The 19074-nt window shown below is 31.7% G+C and overlaps 2 protein-coding genes across 8 annotated transcripts in view; both read left to right on the top strand.

Moving 5' to 3' along the window:
- Window positions 1–1363, top strand: part of LOC127724240 (uncharacterized) — a 136690-nt gene extending 135327 nt beyond the window's left edge. For 5 of the 7 annotated variants that reach the window (XM_052231167.1, XM_052231163.1, XM_052231164.1 and 2 more), the window contains one exon: window positions 596–1289. In XM_052231167.1, the coding sequence (XP_052087127.1) occupies window positions 596–1047 (452 nt within the window). In that variant the 3' untranslated portion in view covers window positions 1048–1289. Of the gene's footprint in view, window positions 1–595 lie in introns of all 7 variants that reach the window. The other 2 variants (XM_052231168.1, XM_052231169.1) reach the window with 1 other exon arrangement.
- Window positions 1–19074, top strand: part of LOC127724252 (uncharacterized) — a 259524-nt gene that overhangs the window by 98408 nt on the left and 142042 nt on the right. The gene's annotated exons all lie outside the window — the stretch shown is intronic.

Below are 19074 nucleotides of genomic sequence, written 5' to 3'. Positions count from 1 at the left end.
AAATAATAATAAAAAGGTTCATGCAACAGTTAAGGGATAAATGAGAAAAAATAACCTAGCACACACGGGATGAAATTAAAATGAATTTATACAAATCAACCAACAAACATATTTTGAACTGTAATTAACTATAAGATACCATTACAAGTAAAACTGTCCATGAAAGTGGACAATGAAATTAACTGACAACATCAATGTTAAAGCAAGAATGGTTCAAATGGAATAATGCGGGAATTATTAAATGTGACTATATACATTACAAATTATATACAAAAAGACTGGTTTCTTTCTTTTGGACGATTACGTTTCTTTTGTACCTTCTTTTGGCTTTTGTATAGTTCCCCAATTCGTTCAATATACACATGTCTGTATTGACCACCTGGTTTTTAATAAACAATCCCTGACTTAATGTAAAAATGTACCTGTTTTAAACAAAGCTTTTAATTTAATTTTTCCTTATTGAGGAAACATTAAACGATAAAATTAATTACAGTTCATTAAGATAATTGCTTTTCATAAATACTTTGATGACCTGTCGTATTTATAATTTATTCATGATAGAATATTATTTTGTTTTTGGTTTTTAACGTTGCAGATATCTTTCGCTTTGACATTTTGATACTTCACGCAAATAAAGATCAGAGAGAAGCCAATGAGTGTAAAAGATTCCTAATGCATAATTTTCCTGATATCTGTAATCTTCAAGTTGCACTACCAGAAGATTTGTTAGCACCTGGAACTCAACTTCTGCCTGGACTAAGCACTCTCTTAGACTCATGTAGACTAGTTTTCATCTATGTAACTGAAAATCTCGAATCAGATCCAGTTGCAGGTTATGGGAAACAAGTAAATTTCATTCAGTCGTTGAAAGATCCACTGAAAGAAGACAGAATAATCCCATTACAATTGAATGAAGAAAACATATCAGTAGATTTATGTACAGTTCAACCTTTAGAATATGTTAAAGACACAACTGATCGTCAGTTTCCCGATTTCAAATTGCAGTTTGAAAATTTAGTTAAATTTTGGAAGACTAAATTGCCATGAGATCTAGGGAGCTGAAAATGTATAAATAAAAAAAAAAAAAAAAATAACGAGCAAAAATGGAAATAAAATAAAACAATCTATAAATTGCGTTCTTATTTCTATTAGACAATTGGAAAATACAACGGAAGCCTTAACATGATTGGACACAAAACACCCCCAAAATGTATTTAAAAGACAAACAAAAGTTATAAATTATAATTTGTTAAAATTTGAGCAACATTTGTGTTTCAACCTGATTTTTGTATATGTTGTTGTTGGCTTTGAAATGGCTTCTAGTAACTGCGAGTACGCTCAGATCAGTACGTTGTACGTGTCAGAATTTTGTTTGTTAGTTGTTATTGGTACTTTCTATTCATACAGTTTGGTCATGTCGGGACTTCTTACAGCTTGCTATGCGGTATGGGTTTGGCTCTTTGTTGAAGGGCGTACGTTAACCTGTAGTTGCTAACATCGATCTACGTAATTTGATCTCAGATAAATAGTTGCCTAAATGGAAAATATACAACATCCCCTTCGTTTGTTTCAAATCGCTTAAAGAAAACGGTGGATACAATTAGATGCTTTGAAAAGGTAATTAGAACTCACACCGCTAGTAGCTTCAATCGTGAGATTGGTGTTACCTTTTGCAAAATACCATATTGAATAACCTTCTACCTTCAAAAGGGGTCGAAATTAAAAAAAGGTCAGCTTTGTGTGAGGGAATCAGAATTTGAGTGTCTAATGGTATTTCTTAACGGATTTTTATTTAGAAAAATCTATGTTATAAATCATATCAGTTCCGAAACACTTACTGCTTGGCGGACGATACTCTGGAGACTAACAGTTCACAAGCAGTTGTATCGACTCCGAGATAGAACCTGAAAATAACACTCTATAATTCGCTTCTATAGATTTTCTAGATCAGGAACGATCAAATAAATAAAAAAATATGAAAGGTATGGCTGTCTGAATACTTGTTGAGCTGTATAACTAAAATAATAGCTAAAACCCATATAAGGCAACTTCGCCTGAGAGAATTTGTAATTTACTTAATCGAACATTATAAATTCATTGACAGGAACTTTTGGTAATTGATGATAAACATGTAAATCATGTCAGTGCCAACGCGCTGACTATTAGGCTGATGATATCCCCGGTAACTTACACGCACCATTAGCGGTATCAACCTAGAGTTAGAAAATGAAAATATTTACTAAATAAGAAGCGCATTTCTACCTTCTTAAAGAGCACTCGAATACAAACATTAGAAAGCCACGGATTTATACATTCTTGATGAGCTATATAATTAAACGGGACATAAAAATACCCAAAACCAGCTACTGTCAACTATGCGTGAGGGAGTTGGAATTTACGTTTCGAATAATTTCTTTTTTTTATTAAGATATTTTTGAGAAACTTTAAGGTATAATATTGATCAAGTCAGTGCCGATGTAATAATACTGGGCTTACAATACCCCCGTAGGTCAAAATCCACCGGCAACGGTATCGACCAAGTGCTCTGGAATGAAAAATAAAACAATTCATAGTTTTGCTGCATCCAGACGTTTTTCTTGATTTACCTTCACCATGAAAATAAAAATCAAAGGAATGAGATGTATGTAAGGAGATATGCAATAAACTAATTTATGTTTCTGTTTCTTCAAGTATATTAGTATTGAATCAAAAAGAGTAAAGACCACTATAGCCTGTAATTGATCGTGGTTTTTTCAAACGATCGATGCAAAAGTAAACCTTACACATATTTTTGAATAGAAGAAATATTTTTATGTCCTGTAGTTTCTATTCTTTTGTCTTTTCTGATAATGTCTTTTGAGATTCATACCTTTCTATTATATCCTTTCTATTTACCAACATCTGCATCTGTTTTGTCTTGTGGTTTTCTTAATGATTTTTACCTTTTAGTATTGCCCTTTTCACACATTTGTTCTGCATTTTCTATTCCGTGATGATGCCTTATAACACATTTTCTTGGGAAATCTTATGCTGTAAAATGTCAGGTACATGATACTAATAAACAACGCATTTTTATTAACAAAACTTTTAGATTTTAATTGATACGCGTCATTTGATTCTTAACAACCGTTTTTATTGCGACATCAACATGATCAATACTTTACTTATTGTCAATCTATAGATCTTTTGTTCAACGAATTTGATATATGTCAATCTAGGAGTTTGGAACCTTCCGCTTATTAATTATAGATAAAAATCAATAAAATCAATACAATTCTTATTTAACTAGAGTTCAAAATGGAAATGAAATTGTTGATGCTATTTTTTTTTTGTACCTCTGCTGGTGAACTCCTAGTCCTTGAGGGTATCATCAGCTCAGTAGTCCTTGCTTCGGTAATGACATGATTAATGACACACTTGTGTTAAATTAACTATTGATATATCTCGAAATTATCAAAAACATATTTTTGCAACTCCTTTAGGCAAATTTGACCTTAGATGGATTTGGCTATTATTTTGAAGTCCTTGTTGGTCTTAAATTTCCTAACGAATTCAAATTTTTATACATCTTTGGCTTTCATGTTTTTTTTTTTGTTTGATCGTTCCTGATGAGGGTTATGAATGAAGATAAATCTGAAAAGGGCATTTCGTGTGCACCAATTGTAACGGTTGAACGTTATGGAATATCTGTTTCACAGATGACGACGGATGTGTTTCAATAGTCGTAACCACAATCGGATCCTTTTTTTCCTTGAATGTAAATTTAGACTTATCACTGAGTTTGTAATTGAGCAACACGACAGAAGCAACATGTGGAGCCGGAACTTATTTTCCTTCCGAGGGAGCACCTGAGATCGCCCCCGGTGTTTATTAGGGTTAATGTTGTTCAGTCGTTATTTTATATGTTTTGTGTACTGTTGTTTGTCTATTGTTGGTTTTTCGGTTTTTTACCATGGCGTTGTCAGTTTGTTTTCGACTTTTGCGTTTGATGATTACTATGATATTTTTTGCCCCTCTTGTGTGTAATTATCATCATTACAAGATATGCACTATTTAAATTAGCATAAATACATTAAGAATTGCAAACTAATCAGACGTTGCTATCTATTGATAAACATCACTGTTCATTCATGATCATGATAAGTATACTTAAAACATATGTCGTATTCTCAAAAATCAGAATCTTACAAATTAATGTACTTGTATATTAATACAATCGAGATGCATGATGTCGCTGGTTATGAAGTGTCAGTCAGCTCGGGTACACGTACCATCTGTTCAATAATCCGACAATGATAGAACATGAAATGGCAAGGTCCATGTAAAAGATACATATTGTTTATCAAGCTTGAATTGAAAATTAATTAAGTATACTCAAACGATATTTGTAACATCCTTGGTTGAGTTATTCTTTTATTTTTTCGAAGTCAACCATTTTTAGTTTGGAATTCCTAAACGCTTGGAATAACATGCTTTCAGAACGTTAACACTGTAGCGTACCAAATTTAAATTATTCAGTTTTAAACCTTTGCACAATGTCTTATATAATTTTAAAATTGTCAATTTAATTATATGTACATATTTTACCCTTCCGTAGCACCTGTGATCAATATCGTGTTGCTAAGTCTTTAGGTTTTCTGTGTTGTGTTTTGTATACTGAGTGTTTGTCTTTTTGCCATTTTTCGTATTTTACCATTGCGTTGTCATTTTTTTTTTCGACTTATGAGTTTTAACGTCCCTTTGGTAATTTTCGCCTCTCTAAAACTCCTTACAAATAAAAGAAAAAAAAAATGAAATGACCGTTTATTCAATGCTTTTGTTTCCAGTTTGTTTATACCAATGTAAAAACAAATTCCCATTCACCAGTTTCAGGTGAAAAACAATCATATTTTTTAACATTATTATTAGCACTAGTATAATTTTGTATAGTATTACTTTGTGGATATACCGTAACTGTCTGACGTAATCCAATTGAAAAAAAATGTGAACATTAAGGCTTTTAGTTTGAATGTTATAATACAGTTATTTGTTATTATATTGAATACTTGTTGACTTCTATTATGTTATCTTTGTGGATTATATCAAAACTTTTAACAGTGTGTGCAGTATTAGTTTTTAATGATGCATTCAAACAAAGGATTTTTAAAAAGGTAACTTTAACTAACTTACAGTTGTTACTTTAAGGTTGCAATTCTGTAAATATAGACAATGCAATTTCCCATAGGAACTCCCTTTGCGGCTAAAACTGTGCCACTTTTACTGTGAAGTTTCGTGAAAAATTATATCCCAGAACGGAACGTTGATATGCACTACTATTCTATTCAAAGGTCAAAATATAGGGCTGTGCGGTATATTTTCAACATTTATATGCCCTGAACTTCTAAGAGTTTAAAACTTATACTAAAATTCGCTACCATACTGGTAACATTCCCAAGTTATGCCTCTATGAGATGAAACATAGAGGTCATATCTTGGAACCAGTACGTTAACAAATTAACATATCTATGAATATTATATATCTCCCCAAAAGAGGCGTGGCTTGTGAAACAGCTGTTTTTATAAAGTGCAATCTATGCAAACATTTATTCAAATAGAAAACTCTTGAAAAAAATTTTTTCTCACAACAATACTTATTTATCAGAATTATTGCCTTGAAGAAATCACTGCATATACTCTAACTATTTTCTACATTTAATACCCCCACCCCTGTTTCAATTTTTTAAAGAATTTAAAAACAAGACTTTAATTATTGTCAACTTACCCTATGTGCATGTTTTCTGACATGACATGTCTAGAAACTGTTTGAAACTATTCTTAAAACAAATTAAAAGCATTTCAGAATACTATAAATGTAAAGTTTAGTTGTTAATCATTCCAACATTCAAGATTATATAACGTATCAATCCTGCCTTAGTCTCCAGTCCACATCTTACTGTATGCCTATTTGTCAATTAAAGTTAACAATTTCTACCTCAAATGGTCAGTGTAGAAATGTTGTCTCAACAATATCATTTGTAACCATATATCTAACATAGTTAAGCTAATATATGAACTAGAAGTGTTTAAACAAAGCCATATTTTCAAAAGTTATATGTATGAAGTTACCAGTCTAATGTATGACTTCACTAAAAGTTTTATAAAACTGACTGCTAACATCTGTTTTTGCATAATTTCAAAGCACAGTTATTGTTTTCCATACAAAAGACTTTAAAATAATAAAATCATAGCATATACAGATTAAATTATCTGTTTTGTGACCCAGGGGGTAGGCATTTTTCTGGGTTTTTTGGCCACTGGGGCCTCACATTTGCTAAATTATTATGCTTTTTCTGTGAATATGGAATATGAAGTACATTTTTAGGATAGAACACACTATTGTTAGTTTTATTGAGGTATTTTTGTATTTCTAGCTTGTATTTTTTTATGCCGCGGTCACAAAAAAAAAACACGTTCAGGTGTTACGGCTTACTTTTGGTTTATCGACAAAACAAAAACACCACAAAAACAATATTCAGGAAGGATCTATGAGTTTCAATGACTGCGAAGAGTAAATATAAGCACGTCTTTACAATTCAAATTACAAATATGCATACATTAAGAATTTATTTTGAAATCGAGTCTTTAAGTAGACTATGCATACTGTAAACTGTGAATTTATGCTGAGTCATCATAGTTAAGGCCCAGTGTTTTCTCAATATTCATGAATATTCATAAAACTTTGTGTTTGAGTTAATTTCATTTAAATCTCTGAGATAAACCAGATTTGGTGAAATTCTATATGTTCTCTTTTTTTTCACCCTATATAGGTTGAAATTCTGTAAATATAGACAATGCAATTTCCAATGGAAACTCTCTCTGCGGCTTAAACTGTGCCACTTTTACTGTGAAGTTTCGTGAAAAATTATATCCCAGAACGGAAAGTTGATATGCACTACTAAATCATTCAAAGGTCAAAATATAGGGATGTGCGGCATATTTTCAACATTTATATGCCCTGAACTTCTAAGAGTTTAAACTTATACTAAAATTCTATACAATCCCTACCTCCATTTTTGGACCTCCTAAGAATTAAATTTTAGGCGCTTCCATGTTTTTTCCATACTGGTAACATTCCGAAGTTATGTCTCTATGAGATGAAACACAGAGATCATATCTGGGAACCAGTTCGTTTACAAATTAACATATCTATGAATATTATATATCTCCTCAAAAGAGGCGTGGCTTGTGAAAAAGCTGTATTTACAAAGTGGAACCTATAGTATTTCTTAAGAACACAAACTTTTTTTTGAATTCTTTTTGAAGATATTTAATGTCAAGTTAACTGTCTAAATGAAAAATTGGGATATTTTGGTTTCGTTTCAAAAGTAAATATTTGTATTTTATAATTATTTATAAAACTATAAAAGTTAAGTTATTTATAAGGGTTTAAATATAAACACTTAGCAATATGAGTAGTTTTTTGTAATCAAACATTTATTTTTAGTAAATTTTGGAAAGTCAAGTTATATTCTATTTGTTGAAAATCATTGACAAAAGGAAATCTATTATTTTGTTTGCAGTTAAAATGTAGTTATATGACATTAGTTCAAACACATTGTATTTGTTTAAATGTACAGAAGCGATCTGATAGACAGTAATCGGCTTTGAAGAACTAGCTCTCAGTAACTGCGAATACTCTTACGTCAGTGCTTTGTGTCTATTGCTTTCATGTTAGTTGTTTTTATGCTTCGTACCGATCTATTGAGTTTGCTATTTGCAGGTGATTTTTACAGGTTTTTTTATGTTGTGCTGTTACACCACTGTCCCGTGTAAGCGAGGGTGAATTCATTATGCTCAATCTTTGGTTTTCTATGTTGTGTTTTGTATAGTGTTTGGTTGTTTTTTTCGTTTTTTGCCATGGCATGTCGTTTTGTTTTCGACTTGTGAGTTTGATTATCGGATTGGTCTCTTTCGCATCTATGTTTAACCCCGTCAAATTCTTTATGTGCATGTCCCAAGTCAGGAGCCTCTAATTCAGTAGTTGTCCTTTGTTTTTGTTTTTCAAATTGTTTTTCGTATATTAATTTGTTATAAATCAGGCTCTTAGGTGTCTCGTTTAAATTGTCTCAGATTTTCCATGTCGCGGTCTATTGAAACATACTATACGGTATGTATTTTTTCTCATTATCTAATGCCGTACAGTGACCTATATCTTGCCCACATTCATGTCATTTGAACCCTGATGGATAGTTGTCTCATTTCAATTATATTTCATTTCCTTTTTTAACCATATTCTTTATGTGCATTCCCAAAAGCCAGAAGCCAACAATACGGTGGGAGCAATTGGTTGCTGTCTGTAATAATTGTTGCTCATTTATTTTGCAGTATTATTTAACCCACCATAAATATCAGGCTTAATTTCATTTAATTGATAAATTCAACAACACTTACCGTTAACTTGATTTCTTAAAAAAACTCAAGAATTTTATACATATACTGCCAAAATTGAAACAAAGGATCTTACTTTTAACCAATAAAATACATACAAACGGTAATAACTGTCCTTTCGTAGATTAAGAAATTGCAGTTTTACACGGGAAACTCTACATAGAAATTTACGACAAGAGACGATTTTTCCTTCCCTATTGTTGATTTTCCTTTTTTGGGACGGTGATTTTCGTTTAGCACCAACTTCTTGTGTTTATATATCACAACTTGTTCGCTATGTCCGTGTCTGCAGTGACGTTTTTGAATTTCAATGAACGTAATCAATGTATCAGAATTATTGTGTTACGAGTAACTACTTAAAACATTTACTAAATTATTCCATAGAAGTTTTGCTGTACCTGTAAAAAACCTATTTCAAACGGGATAGCACATTCTTATTTTACCGTGATGTTGTTTACCGAGCCCCGAAATTTAGATACGATCCGGGTATACTTATTGCTCATTTAAAAAAAAAACTTATTGTCAAAAGTTACAAATTCAACGCTGTATGAATAATGTTTTTATTGGAATCAGTATTGATTTTGTTATCAGGAAATTAAAACTAAACTAAATAGTATCGTTATATACATTATACACCTTCACGGTTCCACAATCTCTCGATACCTGTATTTAAGTCTTGCACACGGTCTTGTTTTTTCTGTAACTGTTAATCACGTCTTTACTCTAAATCCATTGGATGTTGAACATGTACTGATCTTAGAAAATTGATTTGTTTTATTAGTTGTTATTGGCTTTGAACTAGCTTGTAGTAACTTTAAGTACTCTAAGATTTGTACTTAGTGTCTTATTTTGACGTGGGATGTATAAATTCCTTACCAAGTCCGGTTTGTGTTTTAGATATTTGTTTTTTAAGCTTTGTATTGATCTTGTGAGTTAAGCCTTTTTCAACTGATTTTTATAGTTTGTTCCTATATGTTGTACTGTTACAACACTGTCCCAGGTTAGGGGGAGGGTTTAGCGACAACAGACATGTTTAACCCCGGTACATTGTACATGTGCCTGTCCCAAGTCAGGAGTCTGTAATTGAGTAGTTGTCCTTTGTTTTTGTTTGTCAAATTGTTTTTCGTATATTAATTTGTTATAAATCAGGCTTTTAGGTGTCTCGTTTGAATTGTTTCACATTTTCCATGTCGCGGTCTATTGAAACATACTATACGGTATGTATTTTTTCTCATTATTTAATGCCGTACAGTGACCTATATCTTGCCCACATTCATGTCATTTGAACCCTGATGGATAGTTGTCTCATTTCAATTATATTTCATTTCCTTTTTTAACCATATTCTTTATGTGCATTCCCAAAAACCAGAAGCCAACAATACGGTGGGAGCAATTGGTTGCTGTCTGTAATAATTGTTGCTCATTTATTTTGCAGTATTATTTAACCCACCATAAATACCAGGCTTAATTTCATTTAATTGATAAATTCACAACACTTACCGTTAACTTGATTTCTTAAAAAAACTCAAGAATTTTATAAATATACTGCCAAAATTGAAACAAAGGATCTTACTTTTAATCAATAAAATACATACAAACGGTAATAACTGTCCTTTCGTAGATTAGGAAATTGCAGTTTTACACGGGAAACTCTACATAGAAATTTACGACAAGAGACGATTTTTCCTTCCCTATTGTTGATTTTCCTTTTTTGGGACGGTGATTTTCGTTTAGCACCAACTTCTTGTGTTTATATATCACAACTTGTTCGCTATGTCCGTGTCTGTAGTGACGTTTTTGAATTTCAATGAACGTAATCAATGTATCAGAATTATTTTGTTACCAGTAACTACTTAAAACATTTATTAAATTATTCCATAGAAGTTTTGCGGTACCTGTAGAAAACCTATTTCAAACGGGATAGCACATTCTTATTTTTACCGTGATGTTGTTTATCGAGCCTTGAAATTTAGATACGATCCGGGTATACTTATCGCTCATTTAAAAAAAAAAACTTATTGTCAAAAGTTACAAATTCAACGCTGTATGAATAATGTTTTTATTGGAATCAGTATTTATTTTGTTATCAAGGAATTAAAACTAAACTAAATAGTATCGTTATATACATTATACACCTTCACGGTTCCACAATCTCTCGATACCTGTATTTAAGTCTTGCACACGGTCTTGTTTTTTCTGTAACTATTAATCACGTCTTTACTCTAAATCCATTGGATGTTGAACATGTACTGATCTTAGAAAATTGATTTGTTTTATTAGTTGTTATTAGCTTTGAACTAGCTTGCAGTAACTTTAAGTACTCTAAGATTTGTAAATAGTGTCTTTTTTTGACGTGGGATGTATAAATTCCTTACCAAGTCCGGTTTGTGTTTTATATATTTGTTTTTCTGCTTTGTATTGATCTTGTGAGTTAAGCCTTTTTCAACTGATTTTTATAGTCTGTTCCTATATGTTGTACTGTTACAACACTGTCCCAGGTTAAGGGGAGGGTTTAGCGACAACAGACATGTTTAACCCCGGTACATTGTACATGTGCCTGTCCCAAGTCAGGAGCCTGTAATTGAGTGTTTTTCGTTTATTTTTTTGTATGTTTTATTGTTGTGTTGTGCCGTTACAACATTGTCCCAGGTAAGGGGACTGTTAGCGCCTTCAAACATGTTTAAACCCAGCCACATTCTGCATGTGCCTGTCCCAAGTCAGGAGCATGCATTTCAGAGGTTGTCGTTTGTTGCTGTATATCATAATTGTTCAGGTTCATTGTTTTGAACATAAATCAGGCCGTTAGTTTATCGATTGAATTTTTATACATTTGTCATTTCGGGGCCTTTCATAGCTGACTATGCAGTATGGGTTTTGCTCATTGTAGACGGCCATAAGGTGACCTATAGTTGTTAACTTCTATGCCATTTAGTATCCGGTGGTGGGTTGTCCCATTGGTAATCATACCACATCTTCTTATTTTATATAAAAATTTGTACGGAAGATGTGCGTTTCGTCTACAAAAGACTCATCAGTGACGCTCGAATTTAAAAAGTGAAAAAGGCCAAATAAAGTACAACGTTGAAGAGCGTTGAAGACTAAATAAGGCTGTTGGTTTTCTATTTTTTCATTCCGGGCAATTTATAGCTTACTATAGGGTATAGTCTTTTTCTCATTATCTGTTTTACTAGTTGTAACGTAACAAATGTTTATGACGTATTGTAGGATAACAATGAGTTGACGGGATTTATGTCTTAATTCCGCAACAGCTGCAGTTCGAGGGATATTTGGATACCTCTGGACTAAACGACAAACAGGTAATTGTTTATATATATTTACAAGCTGTACATATCTAATGAATGTAGCGAAACATGTCAACGATACGGCTATTTATCGACATAAACAATCAAAGTTAAACATTGGAAGATCAACATACATGTATAGGCAAATATATATACAAAATGTCAAAATACGGATAAAAAAACGAGATTAATAAAAAATTGGAATATGTAAACATATTTTAAGAGAAAAGCTAACGCAATAAGTTATAGCTAAGGCATCCGCTTGGGAGGTTTATGACTTAGTCATAGTATATATAGTATTTTTTTTTAGAAGAAAACAACTCTTCCTCCTTTTAATTAAGTATAATGGAGTAACAAAAAGTATTAAAAATCACTAAACTCTATGGTATCCAGTTTAAAGGACAAGGAAAACAAATTCAAGCAATACAATGCGAAATTATTCTATTACAATTCTTTAAGTAAGGCCAAACAAAGAGTATGTCTGTTAATGGTTCCCTTTTTAAGAAAAAAAGGGGTAGGTAAGTAGGATTCTGTTTTATTTTTGATCGTCATTTTTACCTTCAGTTTATCTGGCAATGTTGTCATGATCCATTACAAAGAGTGGAAATTAAACTTGAGGGTAGAAAGCTTGAAGCACCCTTAGTGACAAAGACAGGAGAATCCTTATCACAGTTATATTTTTAATTTGGTCTTACTGAAAGGAATCTTGAACTATGTCATGTCTGTCATATTTGTTTTTTTATTTAAATTGTTTCGTCATAAATCAGTCCATTAGTTTTCTCATTTGAATTGTTTTACATTTTGCTACATCGGTGCCTTTTGTAGTTGTCTACACGTTATGGGTTTTGCTCATTTAAAAGACCGTACGGTGACTATAACTGCTTACGTCCACGACATTTAAAATCTGGTTGATAGTTCTCTCGTTGAAAAGCATACCACGTGTCCCATTTTTATATATTTAGATTTCTTTGTCCGTTTTATTCTGTATGTAACATCATCGTCATCGATATTAAAATTCCCCTACAAAGCAGTTTTCCCATTTCATCTTTGCTAACTCAGCTTCAACAAAGCAATAACAAAACTATTTTTAGATCTTTGATGACGACACACAATCTAAATTCGTCGGTTCAGTTTTCATATTGTGATGACCTTCTGAATAACCAGAACCCATTTTCATCTTAGTTCAAAATCGACTCAGATAATAAACCGACTTCATTCCGCGGTTTTTGAGATAATGTTTTCTGCTTAAACCTAGATTGTTTTCCTGTTTTTGGTTTTATGTTTGTTCTTTATGAACGTTTTGTTAATCTACTGATGGAGATAAAAAAAGTAGGGTTGAGTCTAAAAAAGCGAATTTAACCTGCCGCATCTGCATGTGTCTGTCTCATATCCAACATATCCTAACCTTTGTCAGTAAATGTATGTAATATCTTGATAATTTTCGTTATTGTAGAATTTGGTGTTTATTGAAGCTTTTTGAAAAACTATACATGTATGTTACCCTGTAGATGTCGTTTGGTAATTTGTGTCGTTGTGTTGCTGCATCTCTGTTTTTCGAACGACGATCCTAGAACTATATTGCCATTAAATAACAAAGAAAGATTTATATACCCCCCCCCCCCCCCAAAAAAAAAAAAAAACACACGAAAAAGCACACACAATGTCGATAATCACAATTACATATCTTTCAATACTTTTATATTTACAGAAAAGATTATTAATTATAGAATAATACAGGTTATCAATTTTCTTCATTTCAAAAGGTTGTTTTAAAAACATGACGGGAAAAAAAGTTTTAACGCTTCTTTTATACTGTGTCTGTGTAATATAAGACCTTTCGTTCTATCACGCAACATTTTCCATTTCTAATTTGATGATTGTCCACCCGTTTTATACAGTACAGATTATATCTCATCCAAAAATTTAAACACAATTATTTTCTTATTAAATTTAAGCTAAATAAATTAGAACATCTACAGGTAAATACACATTTCAACATGGAAATCGTATTTTTTTACTTCAAAAAATAAAACATGTTATGCTGAATATAGTATGTACTTCAAGGTATGTATTTCGCTTTCAAGGTTTTGAACATACATCATTTTATCGTAAAATATTAGTGCAAATTATTTTCCGTTCTTACTTGCAAAACGGAAAATAACTGGGTTAATTCAACGTTTTTGCTACTCACTTTGTTAGAATACCCTGCATTTAGTTTTTCATTTATGCTTTTGTTGATGAAATGTTGAAAAACAATAACATTTACTTTTTTTATTAAATGAACAGGTTGATTTAATCTTGAAACTTCAGTGCAGAAAGGTCTTTTCTGATGTCACTATGACATCTTTTATGTTAACATTTTGAAATAGACACACATTACACAAAAATTGTCATCTTACGCATAGTATTGTGGCGCAATAAATGTTACCAAAGACGTATCCAAAAACTATATTTATATATACATTTATTTTGTATTTGCATTGTATCATAGATCAAATTTATTTGTTCAGTGTATGTTCACCGGTGTTAATATGTCTTTTGATTGAGTTAAGCCATTTCAATTGATATTTTATAGTGTGTTTTTCTATGTTGTGATGTTACACTATTGTTTCAGATAAGGGTGAAGGTTTGGTACCATTAAAACTTTTAAACCTGCTGCAATTGTTTGCACCTGTCCTAAGTCAGGAATCTGATGTTCAGTAGTTGTCGTTTGTTGATGTGGTTCATAATTATTTCTCGTTTTCCGTTTTTTATATAGATTAAACCGTTTGTTTCCCTGTTTGAATGGTTTTACACTAATAATTTTTGGGGCCCTTTATAGCTTGCTGTTCGGTGTGAGCCAAGGCCCCGTGTTGAAGACCGTACTTTGACCTATAATGGTTTACTTTTATAAAGTTTGACTTGGATGGAGGGTTGTCTCATTGGCACTCATACCACATCTTCTTATATCTACATATTTATATATCTTTAAAAAGATGAAACAACACTTTAAGGATCCAACTGTTGATTTGATAATGTTTAACGCATGTATTGTCTATAATGAATATCTTATATGTTAATCTTTGTTTGTTTTCTCTTGTTTCTAATAGATATGCCTTAAAGGGCCTTTTAATTAAAAAAAATAGACGGATTTTGATGTGATTGAATTTTATAGTAAATCTATTTCTATTTTAATTTTCTTTGGACTCAAAAATAGCAGCGTATGGACAAAATATTGAAGTAACATGTTTTATAATTTCCAAATGAAATGGATTTATGTACAATGCATAAATAATCCGTTTAAAGAAAAGAGTAACAAAACTAATAAAATATATCCCGTCCTTTATCATGATTATAGCTATTTATTTCTTTCCGGTATATCCCTATTCTAATTTTACAATTGAAGGCCAACATATGATTTGTGAACTTATTTCGTTGATAGTGACACGTTAAAGAATGTGAATTAATCTTGTTTTGATAAAAGACGTTTACAGTAAGTAGAATTTTTCATACATGCTTTCTGTCTCAAGTAGATGAGCATCGATAGCACAGTCAGATACATGTATTTATTAATAGAATGAGAACAAAAACTTTACTGTGTTACACTATACAAATAAGAGTGTCCAATTCATTTGAATCAACCCGTTGGATTGTTTATATTTATTTTGGATTGGGATTTAAACTAATAAAAGGTTAGTCATTTTAGAAGGATCATATTTAGAAAGTGTGGACTTCTTAAAATCAAATCATATGACATTTATTTTAATTCCCAGTGAATGTAGGTCAAATGAACATACAAATGGCGTTGTTGCAAGTTAAAACACCCAGTCGATCATTGTTTAATGTAACAGAAGACTTACGTAACCGTAACACAATTTAAACTACGAGTGTGTATCTTACATACATGTTACCTGGTATTTTTTATAGAATGGTGTATTAGAAAACAGTCAGACGCAATTATCAGAAACACTTTTATGCAAAGTATAAACTGGCGTTTAAAATTCAGTATAGATTCTGTAAGCATATAGATTGCACGATCCCGTCTAATAAGAATAATATGATTGCTTCCCTCAGACTAAGCAATGATATATATAGAGAATCCTATACGGCTTTTTCAATATCACATTCGTATCAACCTGAGACACCTCTACAATCCCAAGAGCTCAAGTAGACGAACCAGATTTAATGTATCTCAATACAAGAATATAAGAGAAATCAATTAGTGTTACAATATTTTGTTAAAACAAGAATTGCAATTAATTCTGTAATTTTTTTTGTGACAACTGTTAAAGAGAGGCGAAAGATACCAAAGGGACATTCAAACTCATAACTTAAATGCGTAGAAATTTTCATATTGTAAAGTTACCTGTCTGTTGTCGAAGACTGTATAGTATTCTCTATAGGTTGCACTTGTTTTGTTTACGTACTGGTTCCCCATATGATCTCTATGTTTCATCTCATAGAGACATAACTTGTGAAAGTTACCAGTATAAATACACATGGATAGCGGCCAAATTGAATTTTGATCAAGACTCAAAGTAAAAGAAGGCGTAGTACAGAATTTTAGTAAAAGTTTAAACTCTTAAAAGTTCGAGGCATATACATGTTGAAAATATGCCGCACAGCCCAATATTTAGACCGTTGAAAAAAATAGTAGTGATATCTTTCCCCTCTTCTTAGTGCATAATTATGAACTTTTCATTTTAGAATATATATTTTTACGAAACGTCATAGTAAAAGTGGCACAGTTCTAGCCGTTAAAGGAGTTCCTATGGGAAATTGTTTATATTTACAGAAGTGCAACCTGTATGTCATTGGTTATTCTTCTCATTGTGTTGCTGTCTCATTGATGTATACCCACGTCACCTTTTTCGTGTTAATGAAACTCGGACTATATTTTCATTTTATAAGAAGGAAAAAAAAAAAAAAACAACCACACCGAAAACAAACAAACCGAAAACACACACAATAATGATAATCACATTCACATTTCTTTAAATTCTTTTATATATTTACAGAACATTTTTAAAATAGAATAGTCAGTACGGTTTATCCCCTTTCTTCATTCCAAAAGCTTGTTCAAGTATGACAGGAAAAAAGTTTACCGCTTCGTTGAGGCTGTTTCTGTAGCATTAGCCCTTTTTTGTATCAAGCAAGGTAGTCATTTTTAAATTGTTTATTTTTCACCCGTTTTATATAGCAAACAGCAATTTAAACACAATTATTTTTAGTTTAATTTAAGCTACCAAATTTAGAAGATGTACAGGTAAATACACATTAAAACATGGAAACCGTATGGTGTACTTTAGGAAATTAAACACATGTTATGCTTAAAATAGCATATGATTTAAGGTATGCATTTGATTATGGATATGCTTTCGCTTTAGTATTAAGGTTTTGAACAAACATCATTTTAAAGTTAAACTATTGGTCCAAATTAGTTTCAGGTATTACTTACAAAGAAGGTAATGCCTGGGTTAATTCAGCGTTTCCGCTTCCCACTTTGTTAAAATACCCTGCATTTAGTTTTCTTTTTTTTATTTTTAATTGATACAACGTTGGATAACTTCATTTTTGTCACTTACAATGGTACATTAGATCTAAAAATATCTTTTAGTCAGTTCTATGTAACTTATGAATTGCAAATTATGTGTTTTCATAAATTATCATTGATATGGTCATAATTATAAATTAGCTGCTTGCAAAACTTAGAATTTTTCAAAATACTAAGAATTTTCTACCCAAGGAAAAGCAGTATTTGGCAAAATCTTTCGGAATTTTGGGTCATCAGTGCTCTTCAACTTCGAAATTTATTTGGCCTTTTACAAAATGTTTTATTTTTGTTTTATTCGAGCGTCACTGATGAGTCTATTGAAAACGATACGCGCGTCTGGCGTACATAATTTTGATCCTGGCATCTAAGTTTAATTTGTTAGTCTAGCGTAAGCGCTTCATACTTAAAATGTGCGTTCGATCAATGCTTTTACAATCAATTGTTTTCCGATCCTTTGTTGTGAAGTTGTCACGAGAAACACGTGCTGAATTAGAGTTGAATTTTTTGGGGAAATACAATTTGATATTGGAATGCCTCGCGACTGCTTTCAGCCAATCAAAATTACGGATTTTTATGAAACTTACATGTGATGTAATTATTAGTCATTGAATGGTACGTTCCAGTATACCCAATACCCAATTTTCGCCAATTTTTTAAAAATGTGACTTAAACCGGTTTTCTAAGATACTTAACATATCGTATCTTTATTATTTGTTATTATGAACGTTTTTCAACATATGTGTCACAGGCGTCCATTTCTTATAAAATACTAATAAATACCAATTTTACGGATGTGTAGTTAAGCATGGGTGCAATTTAGGTTCCAATCTTTTTTACAAAATCGGTAATCGGTTGGAGTTTGGTTTAAACCCCTTTTTTATGATCCAGTAGGGATTCAAATCAAGTTTGTTGAACTGTATAATCCAAGTAAATATACACCTTCAAAATATTCACATGATGGGCACTTTTGTCCGTTTATTAAAAAAAACGAAGTGTATATCTCGTTTGTTTCATTTATAACTTCTACAGTTTGTATTGAAAAATTCTCAGCTTTCCACAGTGATTACACACCTATGTCAGATGTGCTTTTCTTTTGAATAAGTTTTGAATTGTTTTTTCATTAGGTTTCCCTTATGTCGACCTTGGTAATGTTTGTCATTTAGTTATACAAAGGCAATAAGTTTCCGTCGTCTGTAACTCCAACACACTGCCACATTCCTGCAACGCAATTGATTGCACATATGATAATTGACAAAATTTAGATACCTGTAGTCATGGCGCTTAAGACTGATCTGTAAACAGCACTGTGTCTTGCTTCTTTAAACAAGGTATTGATCATGTTCTTTAATTAGGTTAACTTTGTATTTTTTTTTCTTTTCCACCGTGTTGGCCGCAAAGTCATTGTCGGTTCTTTTACAAAAATCTGACGATACAAGTCTTAATCGTTAATTATATTTTACAATTCTTGACTGTCGAGTATTTTGTCTCATGTGATTTCATTTGATAGGTGCATGTACCTTCACACCCCTTTTCTACGAAATTTATACTATTTATAGTGTGCATTAACAGATCTTAATATTTATAATGCCCTATGGTCTGCGTTATTGATTTGGTGAAATGTCAGAATATTCCTTTGTCATTTAAAAAGTGAATAAGCTGTGACCTATAATGGTTTACTTTTTACAAATTGTGACTTGGATGGAGAGTTGTCTCATTGGCACTCATACCACATCTTCTTATATCTATAAGCTGTCAAATTCATTTTCATCAATTTGACCCAAATTTTCGTTTGATTTATAACATACTAAAACG

This window comes from Mytilus californianus, unplaced genomic scaffold, assembly GCF_021869535.1.
Source record: "Mytilus californianus isolate M0D057914Y unplaced genomic scaffold, xbMytCali1.0.p SCAF_14, whole genome shotgun sequence".
In the NCBI taxonomy this organism is placed as follows: Eukaryota; Metazoa; Mollusca; class Bivalvia; order Mytilida; family Mytilidae; genus Mytilus; species Mytilus californianus.
This window is presented reverse-complemented; position numbering and strand designations above follow the sequence as displayed.